This window comes from Panthera leo, chromosome B3, assembly GCF_018350215.1.
Source record: "Panthera leo isolate Ple1 chromosome B3, P.leo_Ple1_pat1.1, whole genome shotgun sequence".
Classification (NCBI taxonomy): domain Eukaryota; kingdom Metazoa; phylum Chordata; class Mammalia; order Carnivora; family Felidae; genus Panthera; species Panthera leo.
Window position 1 is genome coordinate 33,217,737 of NC_056684.1, and position 14,131 is coordinate 33,231,867.

At 37.9% G+C, this 14,131-nt stretch overlaps 1 protein-coding gene across 2 annotated transcripts in view; it reads right to left on the bottom strand.

Moving 5' to 3' along the window:
* Positions 1–14,131, bottom strand: part of BBS4 (Bardet-Biedl syndrome 4) — a 55,509-nt gene that overhangs the window by 22,236 nt on the left and 19,142 nt on the right. The window contains exon 1 of one of the 2 annotated variants that reach the window (XM_042941478.1): positions 2,010–2,571. The exons of the other annotated variant lie outside the window; for it this stretch is intronic. Coding sequence (XP_042797412.1) covers positions 2,010–2,049 — 40 coding nt within the window. The 5' untranslated portion in view covers positions 2,050–2,571. Of the gene's footprint in view, positions 1–2,009; positions 2,572–14,131 lie in introns of those variants that run through there. 2 annotated transcript variants of the gene reach the window in all.

A 14,131-nucleotide genomic window follows, 5' to 3' on the forward strand; every position in this document is an offset into this window, starting at 1 on the left:
CATCCCATCTGATAGATCAGAGGACCAAAAAGAGTTAGATATGGTCCTAGCAATAACAAGGTAAAACATTATACTGTTGTCCAGGAATGAGAAGGCAACAATGACCAAAAAAATCTATTTGAGCCACTGAAAATGATTCATGATAAACCATAAAATGAGTTACTATCCTTCGAATTCAAAGGATTAAAAATATGGGTAAAAATTCATTAAGAAATTATTTTTCTATGAAAGAAAGAGAAGGATTCACACCAACCTCAGAATAGTTGTGAGGAAGGGGGTAGGAGGAAAGTTAAAAAGGAGGGACTTCAGCTCACTAATGCTTTCATTTCTCAAAAAAGAATAAAAATCTCTAAAGTATACATAACTATATTTTTTTAATTTGTTAAATCTGGCCAGTGAGTACACAGATGTTTGTATTTTTTAATGCACTTTAATATATATTTGAGATATTCCCTTTTAAAAACATAAAAGAAAGGGAATAGCAGGAAACAAGATGGAAATGATTTCTAATTATTTGTAATCATTCTGTTCCAGAATCTTAGGAGATACATCAAGGCAAAAGCTAACACTTATAGGTCCATAATATAACAGGAAGGAAAAGAAGTTTCCTGTGACCCTGAGTTAATGGTGTCAGAACACAATAACAAAGTATTGCTGCTTAGTCCTTCCCAAGAACAGGGATTATCAATGGAATTTACAAGGTAAAATTGTGACAGAAAGAATGGGTATGGTTTCATATGCCAAAAGGAAAAGAAGGTAAAGTGTTCAACAGCACTATACTCTTCACCTTCCAAAAACCCACACTCTGAGTGGGACTGCCCTTCCTAGTTGAGATTCTCTGATGACTTCTGTTTCCTTCCTTCTTTCCTTAAGCTCCCTCAACTGTCAGATCTTAGCCTTTCATGTTCTGCCTAACCACTTCCAGAAGTAAATTTCCTACAAAAGGCCATACTGATCACCAAGTTTAGCGATGGGTGTGGGTGCTCGTGCACACATGTCAAGTGGGTAAAGAAATACACCATGATGAATAGTTCTGGGGCAAGTGGCTAACTGAGTAATCTTGGGCCAAGTCTCATTTGTATGGCCTATTCCTCTGTCACATGCCCCCTGAAGGGAAAGAGTGAAAGGAGACACTGAACCCTTTGAGTTTAAAATATGACTAAGTATCATTGCTTCTACAGCTTCAGGCTATAGACAAAATTCATAAAATGTAAATCAGAGTTTTGCTATTTTTAAAATTTCACAATAAAAGATGAGTAATTTTTTGTTTTTCCTGGATAAAGAATGGAGGAAAAAAATATTCAATCTGTAAGATAATTTAAGAGCCCAGAGGCCCATGAAATGCAAACCTAGGGATTAAAAGAAGGGAAGCCATCGCCAAATCTGGCTTAAAGGTCATTTCACACTCCTGGAGATATAATTTGTCTAAAAGCTAAGAGAATTCTAGCTTCATCAAAAACTGGAATTTCACTGTCCTATTTCTAACTGTGTGATCTTGGGAAATATAGTTTCCTCATCTATAAAATAGAGACTCATTCATTCATTCATTCAACAAATATTCACTGAGCACCTACCATGTGCCAGGTCCTATTCTAGGCATTGACAATACCAAAGTGAACCAAACTGACCTCCTGCCTTAAATCAGTGGGGACAGGATTGGGGGTAAGTCAGAGAGTGCTAACAGAAGGGACAGATGATAATAAAGTAAGTTTTATAGGAGTGATATTTTTCTACAAAAGCAGAGAAGGACAAGGAGTACAGGTAAGGGGTTACACATTCAAATAGGAAGGTCAAGGAATAAAATATCCTCACAGAGTTGTGAGGACTGAATGACAATATATATAAAGAGGTTCAAATTCTGGCATATAGTTAAGCTCTACAGAAGTGTTAGCTGTCGCTGCTATTATTTTTATTATCTGCATTATTATTTATTTTCTAAGATGAGGGAATTCTGGATGCCTTAGAAATCCCTAGACTCTGTAAGTCTTGAGTCTATGTTAGAATTTTACCTGTAAATGTGTAAGTTGAATTTCTTGTATCCCAAATCATTGCTCACTCCAATTCCCGCTACAAACGGGGGTACTGGTTCTTACATGCTTTCACCAAGTATTATGACAATTACCTATGTGAAAGATCCTCTAAAAAAAGATAGACATGTAAAGGCAAAGCACAGCCTCCTCTATTTTACAGCAGAGCAGGGCAGTCATCTCTGATGCTACACTTCAGGAGCCTCTATTATCACAGAGGTCAGGTGGCCGGCTGATGAGATGAAGACAAGGTAATGCCTTTCAGCCGCTGCACCTCATTCCTATCTCCAGTTCCCACCCTGCCCCTCCACCATCACTGAGGCAGTAGGGGTGGAAAACTGGCAACCTGGCAACCATACTCCCTTGGCCCTTCTATTCTCCTGCCCCCATTCTACTCTTTTGTGACATCTCTCCTCTTTCTTTCCCCTCTAAGGATACACCAGACTTCTATCTTAAACAATTACACAACCAAATAAACATAGCAATACAAGAATTCTTCTCCCTTGTAATTTGTCCTAGGGGCCAAAGTCTCTTAGTAATGGCCCTAACTCAAATTTTTATCTTAAACTTTGATCAATGCTAGGGAATAACATACCAGAAAAATGAAAGCTGAGCAGAAAATTATTGTGCCTTGAATTTTTAGCTGAAGAATCTTCTAAAATAACTAAGACTTTTAGAAGTACATTATAAATGAACCCTTCTTTGGTAAAGGATCTCTTCCCGGATAAGCAGACACATCACGCATGGTTTTTATATGTAGAATTCCCGTCCTGATTCAATACCAGCCTTCTCTGGGACCTACAGCAAGTTATTTAACTTCTCTGAGCCTCCATTTTTCCCTCTATAATTTTCACTGGAAAACTATGAAAAATCTGAAAGTGGCCATTCAATAAATATTAATTTCTTCATGTTATAACAGGACTTCTAACACTTTACTATCTCAATTTGGGACATCAAAAGATACAACAAGTCTTCTCCTGAGGTAAAGAAAACAAAAGTAAAAAGAAACTACTGGGACTACATCAAAATAAAAAAGCTTCTGGACAGCAAAGGAAATTAACAAAACTGAAAGACAATCTACTGAAATGGAGACAATATTTGCAAATCATATATCCAATAAGGGGTTAGTATCCAAAATACATAAAGAACTTATACAACTCAACACCAAAGAAATAATCCAATTTAAAAAATGGGCAAAAGACATGAACAGTCATTTCTCCAAGAAAGACATACATGTGGCCAACCAACACATGAAAAAATGTTTAACTTCACTCATCATCAGGGAGATGCAAATCAAAACCACAATGAGATATCACCTCACACCTGTCAGAATCAACAACACAAGAAACAACAAAACAAGTGCTGATGAGGATGCAGAGAAAATGGAACCCTCATGCACTGTTCATGGGAATAAAAACTGGTGCAGCCACTGTAGGAGACAGTACAGAGGTTCCTCCAAAAATTAAAAATAGAACTACCATATGATTCAGTAACTGTACTACTGGGTATTTACCCAAAGAATACAAAAAAGACTAATTTGAAGAGATAGGCATCCCTATGTTTATGGCAGCATTATTTACAATAGCTAAGATACGGAAGCAGCCCAAGTGTCCATCAATGGATAAAGAAGATGTGGTACATATATGCAATATTACTCAGCCATAAAAAAGATGAAATTTTACCATTTGTAACAACACGGATGGATATAGAAAGTATAATGCTAAGTGAAATAAGTCAGTCAGAAAAAGACAAATATCATATGATTTCACTCATATGTGGAATTTAAGAAACAAAACAAACAAAGGGAAAAAAAGAGAAACCAAAAAACAGACTCTTAACAGAGAGCAAATGGATAGACCAAAGGGGAGGGGGTGGGGGAATAGGGGAATAGGGAAATAGGTAAAGAGTATTAACAGTACATTTATCTTGGGATGCCTGGGTGACCTAGCTGGTTAAGCATCTGACTCCTGATTTTGGCTCAGGTTATGATCTTTTGTGAAACAGAGCCCCACGTCAGGCTCTGAGCCCACTTGGGATTCTCTCTCTCCCTCTCTCTGACCCTCCCTGCTGACACTAACGCTCTCTCTCTAAATAAATAAATACTTTTAATTTTTGAAATGTCTATTTTTGAGAGCCAAGCAGTGAGAGTGGGGGAGGGGCAGAGAGAAAATGGGACAGAGGATCCAAAGCAGGCTCCACGCTGACAGCAGAGAGCCCAATGCCAGGCTCAAACCCACAAACTGCAAGATCATGACCTGAGCCAAAGTCAGACACAAGCGACTGAGCCACCCTGGTACACCAAGAGTACACTTGTTTTGTTGAGCACTGAGTAACATATGGAATTGTCCAATCGCTATATTGTACACCTGAAATTAACATTAACACTGTACATGTACACTGGAATTAAAAGAAAAGAAAGATGACACATCTTGAAACAAATGTAAATGTAAGACATTTTTTTTTACTGTCAACTTGAGCTCTGTGATTATCAGTCAGGGTCTAACAAGGGACCATAAAAACCACTTGAGAATTTACAACAGAGGGACTTCAATGCAGTGAACAGGTTAAGGGGCACCTGGGTGGATCAGTCAGTTAAGCGTCCGACTTCAGCTCAGGTCATCATTTTGCGGTCCATGAGTTCAAGCCCCACGTGAGGCTCTACGCTATCATAACAGCTCACAGCCTGGAGCCTGCTTCAGATTCTGTGTCTCCCTCTCTCTCTGCCCCTACCCCATGCTCGCCCAGGCTCGCTCTCTCTCTCTCTCTCTCTCTCTCTCTCAAAAAATACAGAAACATTAAAATACAAATTAAAAAAAAATTAAAAATAAAAACAAGCAAAAACCTTAGTATTTCTTTCACAAAAGAAATGACAAGTATATGAAAAAGCGTTCAACTCACTTAGTCATAAGGACAATGCAAATTAAAGTCATAATAAGATACTACAACATCTCTACCAGCATGTCTAATATGAAAAGGACTGAGAGTAACAAATGTTAGTAAAAATTCAGGGCAATCAGAAATCTCGTAATTGCTGGTGGGACAGTACAATTACACAACCACTTTGGCAGTCTCTCATAAAATTAAAATACACACTTTATATATGGCCCAGCAATTCCATTCCCTAGGTACTTACTGTAGAGAAATGAAAACACCTACCATACACACACACACACACACACACACACACACACACACACACACACACAAAGATGTGTAAATGAATGTTCATAGAAGCTTTTACATGATAGTCAAAATCTGGAAACAACACAAATGTTCACCAATAGGAGAATGGATAAAATGGTATATTCATTTATACAATGACACATTATACAGTACTTTAAAAAAATAAACTACTGATACATTATTGCAACGTGGATGAATCTCAAAAACACTATGTTGAGGAAAAGATACCAAAAGCTACATAGTACATATCATATGATTCCCTCTGTATGAAGTTCAAGCACACACAAAATTAATTTACAGGGACAGAAATCAGAATAGCCCCCTCTAGAGAACTGAAGGGAGGACTGACTGTAAAGGGGCACGAGGAAACTTTCTGGGTGATGAAAATGATCTGAGTGATGATTACATGAGTATATGTATGTGTCAAAATTCAATGGGGTGCCTGGCTGGCTCAGTTGGTTAAGCATCCAATTCTTGATTTTGGCTCAGGTCATTATCTCACAGGTTTGTTGAGTTTGAGCCCCATATCAGGCTCTGTGCACTGATAGTGCAGTGCCTGCTTGGGATTCTCTCTCTCCCTCTCTCTCAAAATAAATAAATAAACTTTCAAAAAAATTCAAAATCTGGGCACTTAAGATTTGTAGATCTTATTAGCACTTCCATTTAAAACTTAGCATCGTTCCTCAAAAAAATCAAACAATAGTATATAGTCCAGCACCTCCACTCTGAGTAGATACCCAAAAGAAATGAAAGAAGGGAGCCTGTTTCTGCATTTGCTGCTAAGGTGCTTGGTCCTTCCAAGGAAGCTAAGGCCATGTTGGGGTAAAGCCCTCACTTCATCCTGTGAATGGCCTGGCCGCCAGCTGCCAGCCCAACACTTTCACCTGCATCTACTGGCCTCTCATCCTGCACAATGATGAGGTAACAGTTACAGAGATAAGATGAATGCTCTCATTAATGCAGCCAAAGTAAGTGCTGGACCTTTCTGACCAGGCTAGTTGTGTGCAGAGGCTCTCGCCATCGTCAACATGGAAGCCTCATCTGCAGTGAAAGGGTGGTGGACCTGCCCCAGCAGGAAACCCTGCCCCCTCCACTACTGCTGCCTCAGCTGAGAAGTGAAGCAAGGAGGGAAGAACCTGAGGAGTCTGATAACATGGGCTTTGGTCTATTTGACTAAACCTTTTTGTAACATATTCAATAAAAAGCTGGACTAAGGAAGGAAGGAAGAGAAAGAAGGAAGGAAAAGAAAGAAAGAAAGAAAGAAAGAAAGAAAGAAAGAAAGAAAGAAAGAAAGAAAGAAAAGGAAAAGAGAAAGAAAGAAAGAAAGAAAGAAAGATGAAATTAAAACAGGGATTCAAACAGACACTTGTACACCATGTTCATAGCAGTGTTACTGACAATAGCCAGAAAGTGGAAGCAACTCAAATATCAACAGCTGAATGGATAAACCAAATGTGGTATATACATACAATGGAATATTATTCAGCCTTAAAAAGGAATACAATTCCAACACCTGCTACAACATGGATGAACCTTGAAGGTATACAATGCTAAATACAATAAGCCAGACACAAAGGACAAATATTATATGATTCCACTTATATGAGGTATACCTAAGCAAATTCATAGAGACAGAAAATAGAATGGTGTTGAATAAAGAAAATGTGATACACATACACACACACACACACACACACACACACACACACATACACACACACCAGGAATATTATTCAGCCGTGAAAAAGAAGGAAAGTTCTTCCATTTGTGAAATAGATTGACCTTGTGCGCGTTAAGTCAAATAAAGTCATTGAGAAAGATAAATACTGCATGATCGCATTGATATGTGAAATCTAAAAAAAAAAAAAAATTGAACTCATAGAGTACAGATTGGTGGTTACCAGAGGTAGGAGTGGAGAGTGGGCAAAATGCATAAAGGGAGTCAAAAGGTGTAAATGTTCAGTTATATGACAAATAAGTTCTGGGATGTAATGTACAGCATAGTGACTCAAGTAACTCAACTGAAAGTTGCTAAGAGATGAGATCTTAAAAGCTCTCATCACACACAAATATACACAAAAATTCTGTAATTATACGAGGTGATAGATTTTAACTAAACTTATTGCGGTATCATTTTGCAATATACGTATCTATCAAATCATCATATTGTATACCTAAAATCAATACAATGTTATATGTCAATTACAACTCAATAAAACTGGAAGGGGTACCTTGGTGGCTCAGTCAGTTAAGCATCTGACTTGCTTTTTTTTTTTTTTTTTTTAATGTTTATTTTTGAGAGAGAGACAGAGCTAGGGAGGGGCAGAGAGAGAGGGAGACACAGACTCTGAAGCAGGCTCCAGGCTCTGAGCTGTCAGCACAGAGTCTGATGTGGGGCTTGAACTCACGAACTGTGAGATCATGACCTGAGCTGAAGTCAGCCGCTTAATCAAATAAGCCACCCAGGCGCCCCAAGCATCTGACTCTTAATTTTGGCTCGGGTTGTGATCCCAGGGTCGTGGGATAGAGCACTGTGCCAGGCTCCGCGCTGAGCATGGAGCCTGCTTGAGATATCCTTTCTCTCTCTCCCTCTGCCCCTCTCCCCTACTAGTGCTCTTGCTCTCTCTAAAATAAAAGAAAAAATTAAAAATTAAAAATTAAATAAAATTAAATAAATAAAATAAAATAAAATAAAATAAAACTGGAAAAAAAGAAAAAGAAAGTAGAATGGTGGCTGCCAGGTGTTGAGGGAAGGGAGTAATGGAGAGTTATTGTTTAATGGGTACAAAGTTCCAGTTGGAGAAGATGGAAAAGTTTGGAGATGGATGGTGGTGACAGCTGCAGAACAATGCGAACATACTTAATGCCACAGAACTGTATATTTAAAAATGGTTAAAATGATAAATTTTATGTTCTATATATTTTACCACAATAAAAAAGATGCCAATGCTCAGCTCAATTTAATCAGTGCAGTGGTAGCGCAAAAGCCAGATTACAATAGACTAGGAAAACAGGGTTGAATACACGGAGACAAGAGAACTATCCCTTCAAAAAGCAAAAAGCAAATCAATAAAAGTCATTCACTGTTACAGTAGAAACAGTAAAGTGAGAGAACTGTCAATGAAAGATGCTGTGAGAGCAATTTCATGCGGATTGTAAACTAAATTAGACAACATCGAAATAACCTTCTAACTCTACAACTCTCTATACACAAGAACTAAAACACAGAAAAAGGGAAATGTATTAATGAAGTCAAAAGCATGTATCTATATGGAGCACTTGGGTGGCTCAGTCGGTGTCCAACTTTGGCTCAGGTCATGATCTCATGGTTTGTGGGTTCAAGCCTTGCATTGGCCTCTGTGCTGACAATTCAGAGCCTGGAGCCTGCTTCAGATTCTGTGTCTCCCTCTCTCTCTACCTCTCCCCCACTTGCACTCTGACTCTCTCTCTCAAAAAAATAAATATTAATAAAAAAAATTTTTTAAAGCCTGTGTCTATAAAATCATTACTGAGAACCAAATATACAGATAGTAATTAGTCCGTAAAAGAAACTGTTACACATAGTATAGGAAATGACCTATTTCCAGAATATCTGTAACATTCCCAACCTCCACAACCTTTAAATTCCTTAAGGTTTTAAGAATTACTGACAACTTAAAAATACTCTATGGAAGCAACCCAAATATCCATCAACAAATAAATTGATAAACAAAATGTGGTATATATACACACAATGGAATATTATTCAGCCTTAAAAGGGAATGAAATTCTGTACAACATGGATGAACCCTGAGAACATAAAAAAGACACAAATAGACAAATATTGTATGATTTTGCTTATATGAAACATCTAGAAGGGGCAAATTCAGAGACAGAAAGTAGAACAGAGGTTAGCAGGGGTTAGAGGTAAGGGGGAAATGGGAAGTTCTTATTTAACAGGTACATAGTTTCTGTTTGGGGTGATGAAAAAGGTTTTGAAATAGAAGGTGATGGTTGTACAACATAGTGAATATAATTAATGCCACCGAACTGTACACTTAAAAATGGTTACATATATCTTGCCACAATAAAAGATTTTTTTTCTTCTGTTAAAAAAATACTCTGAAAGCAAACCTCAAGCTGAGTTAAGTTTCTCACAAGTAAATATATTGCCTCAGGTTGTAGACAAAACTCATCCTGGGCTATAGCCACCCCAAAATGGAAAAGGTCTCCAATGGAGATTCCTCTAAGAAAGGAAATATACCCATGAAGGAAATCAATTCACTCACCTCAATGATGGATAAGGTCCTCAACTGAAAGCCAGAAGAAAGTCACCTGAGGTCATTCATAAGGAGAAATGAAGAGGACTTAAGTAGCCCCATGTAGGATATTATTTTCTCAGAACCATCAAGTACTTCTGATAAACAATTCCAAATAAGAAGTTGCTTGTTCTTGAAAAAGTCCAGATATATTTGGACAAAAATCCCAAATAGGAAGTTGTTTACCCTTTCCACAGTTGGCACTCACTACCCTCAAGACTAGAGTCAAACCAGGATATGAGCCTCTCAGGCTGAGGGGTGTGGTTGGGGGACAACATCCAAATCCAGACACAGAGCTTCTCAGTCAAAATGCCTTCAATTACTGCCTGGTCAGATGAAGTCTTTCTGCTTGTTAATCCAACTTCTGTGTGAATTCCTTATGTTAAAGTTATTAACTTCCTACCTTCTATTTTCAAGTGTCATACTATTTATTTAACCAGAGCAATGGTTTTCAACTAGGAACAATTTTGCACCCTAGAGACATACGGCAATACCTGGAGATGTTCAGTTGTCACATCTGGGCACCACTAACCTGCATTAGGTAGAGGATGCGGATGCTGTTAACATCCTACAATATATAGGACTTCTCCCACAGTAAAGAACTCATCATGTGCAAAATGTCAATACTGCCAAGGTTGAGAATATCTGAACTACAGGTTAATAAGACATCTAAAGACTTCGCAGTGAAGTGTGAAAGCTTTTTGTTCAAAATACTACTTTAATTTTTAATTTGCCAATTAAAGTTCATTAAATCTTAAGGTTGACATTTTTCCTGTTTATACTTCCTTATATTTTCCAAATTTCTATGAGGAAGTTACACTGATTTTCTCATCAGAAAACCATAAACTTATATTTTAAAATAAAAACCAGGGTCCTGTCCTTTTTCTTTCATAGTCTATTTGCCTAAAAATAATTTTCCTTCAGGTGGGCTTTGTATATCCTTGCTACTTACATTTTATTCTTTATTGCTCTGTGTCTGGAGTAGGAGTGAACAAAACTTGAGTTTACTGTACCATCTTTACTGGCAGCCCAAGTTGACATCCGAATTCAAGAGAAATTACTGAGTAATAGTAAACCAAGTTTTATACAAAACAAACTATTTTCTGATATCCTATTCTTCACAATCGTTTCCCAAACCTGTACAATGTCAAATGTGTGATTCAGATATTTACACTATATAAAATGTTTTTATCATAAAAGGCAAAGGAAAGTAAAAGAGAAGAAATCAATAGCAGCACTACAAACAGAGAGTCAGAACAGACCCAAGAGAAAAACAGAGACAGAGCAGACGATGACAGAAACAGAAGCAAGAAATCATAGCAGCTGATTTCTAAAAACACTGTGTTGGAGGGAGGAGTCTGACGGCTTCCTGTGCATTCGTGTCTGCTCCTGTATCCATACACCACTTAACTTATCTGAGCGTCTGTGCTCTGCAACCAGCACCGATTACCCCTGGACTCCTCAAAATTCACTCCCTATCAGCTGATTAGATTCAACTAATCAATGGTAATCCTACCTCCCTTGTCCAAGACTGGCAGGCCTATCAATCTGATCCAATGAAAAGAGTATTCCTAAGAGGTTCTGGGGAAAGAAGGCCTTTCTTATTTTTAAAAGAGAACAATGGGAAGCCAGACCATATCTCTGGCAGTGGGAAAATGGATCCGGAATGCCACTGGCAGCTTTAACTTCAGGAAAATAGAGGCACTGCACAGCAGAGTGGAGAGGCAGAAAGAACTCAGGGCTTCATATGTCACTGAACTGCTTGACCAGCCCTAGAGCCCATTCTAATTCTGGACTTCCTCTTATGTTAGCCGAAAAAATTCCTTATTGTTTAAGCCACTGAGTTGGATTTTCTGTTATTTACTGCTAAAAGCAACTCAGGTAAAACAAGGTCTGAAAAAGATGAGCACATCCCTCTTACAATCCTGTATTACATATTTTTTACTGCTATTATTTTGTGGACATCATAAAAATAATATGGAGAGATATGCTGTAGATACTCATGTTAATAGTAAAAATATAAATGGTAATTTTGTAGAGCAACTTGGCAGAATTATTAAAATTTTAAGTGTGCATACTTTTCCCAGATGGCCATTATACCAAATAGTGAAAAATTAAAAACAATTTAACTTTTTAATTTTTTTTAATGTTTATTTGTTCTTGAGAGAGAGACAGAGCACGAGTGGGGGAGGGGCACAGAGAGAGACTGAGAGATACAGAATCTGAAGCAGGCTCCAGGCTCTGAGCAGTCAGCACACAGCCCGACGTGGGGCTCGAACTCACAAACTGCGAGATCATGACCTGAGCTGAAGTCAGATGCTCAACCGACTGAGCCACCTAGGCGCCCCAGAAACAATTTAAATGCTATGAAAAGGAAAAGAAACTGTAATATATCTGTACTATGAACCAGTATATTTAAGAATAATGAAGTGATCTTGACCTACTAACATGGAAAGCCCTCCAAGATATATCAACCTAGAAAAATACATGATAGTTACCATTTATATAAAACACTTACACAACAGTAAACTGTATACTTATATTGCTATACACATATACACATACACTGTATAAAAGTCTAAATAAAGCACATTAACTGAAAATAATGATTACCACCGGACTGGATGGTGATTTAAGGAGTATTTAGCTTTCTTGAAGTTGTTCAAACTTTTTACATTAAGAATAGATTCGGGGTACCTGGGTGGTTCAGTCAGTTAGACATCCAACTCTTGATTTTGGCTCAAGTCATGATCTCACGGTTCATGAGTTTGAGTACCATATCAGAATCTGGCTTGAGATTCTCCTCTCATTCTCTCTCTGCCCCTCCCCCAATCACACATGCTATCTCTCTCTCAAAATAATAAACCTTAAAAAATAAAAAAAACTTAAATAAAATCTTGGGGGTACATGGCTGGCTCAGTTGGCAGAGATGCAACTCCTGATTTGGGGGTCATGAGTTGAAGCCCCATGTTGAGTGTAGAGCTTCTTAAAAAAAAAAATCAAAATATTGAAACTTAGAAAAATTACATGCTCACTACAGAAGTTTTGAAAATATAGAAAGGAACAACAAAAAACCTCACATGTTCACATACTTACAGATAATCATGGTTATTAATTTACCATATTTCTTCCTAATCTTTTTATATGTGTATTTTAAGAGAGATATTTATCTACAGACAATTTTAAATCTTTTTTTTAATGTTTATTTATTTTTGATAGATAGGGGGAGGGGGAGAGATCTGAAGCAGGCTCTGCACTGACAGCAGAGATCCCAATGCGGGGCTCAAATCCATGAACTCTGAGATCATGACCTGAGCCGAAGTCAGACACTTAACTAACTGAGCCACTTAGGAGCCCCTCAATGCTGCTTTTTAAAAATAAACATTAATTTAAATAGCTGGTTCGTATTTATTTGCATGAATAAATAATTACTTAGCTTTGTTTTATTGCTGAATGTGTAAGTTGTTTACAATAAATCACTGCTATAGTGTAATACGTCTGTAATGAATATCTTTGCTTTATAAAAATCAAAAAATGTTGAGAATACTTTATTTGAACAGATTCTTAGAATACAAAGTACTAAGTTAAATAATATAAACTTTTATTTTTAAGTGTATGCATTTTGAGAGACAGAGAATGAGAGAGAGCTTGCACAAGCAGGGGAGGAGCAGAGAGAGAGGGAGAGACAGAATCCCAGGCAAGTTCTGCTCAGCATGAAGCCTAACAAGGAGCTCAGTCTCACAAAGGCAAGATCATGACCTGAGCTGATATCAACAGTCAGACATTCAACTGACTGAGCCACCCAGGCGCCCCTGAGCTTTTAAAGCTCCTGATATTTACTGACAAACTTTTACTCAAAAGCATTTGTGTCAATTCATACTTGCATATTTCTCTGCATACAAGAGCGCCCAGATGATTTTTAAGTATAAATAACTTACTCATCACTCTAGTTCTCTAAACCCTACAGAGGAAAAAGAGGATGATACCTAGCTAAAACTTTACCTCCAAAATTAAATCGATACCAGATTGATTCCTTTAAATCTGTCTTCCTTTTCAGACTAAAGACAGAGAAAAGAATGTTGAAAAAGTCTTGACTTTTTTTAAACTAAGTGCTGCTGAATAAGGTTCTCTGAATCAAATTTTTGAATAAAATCCTGAAATAACTGAAGCAAATATCTCTTAAAGGAAAAAAAAAAAGATAAGAATCAATCACTATTAAAACAGGCTTAACCTCAGGGCACCTGGGGGGCTCAGTTGGTTGAGAGTCCAACCTGATTATGCTCAGGTCATAATCTCACAGTTCATGAGTTCAAGCCCCACAGGAGCCCTGCTGCTGTCAGCCTGTCAGCACAGAGCCCACATAGGATCGTCTGTCCCCCTCTCTCTCTGCCCCTCCCCTGCTTATGCGCTCGTGTTCTCTCTCAAAAAATAAACAAAACATTTAAAAAATATTTATAGGGGCACTTGAGTGGCTCAGTTGGTTAAGCAGTGTACTCTTGATTTCAGCTCAGGTCATGATCTTGCAGTTCATGAGATCAAGCCCTGCGTTGGGCTCTGTGCTGACAGTGCAAGAAGCCTACCTCTGATTCTCGCTCTCTGCCCCTCTCCGCTCACACTTGCTCT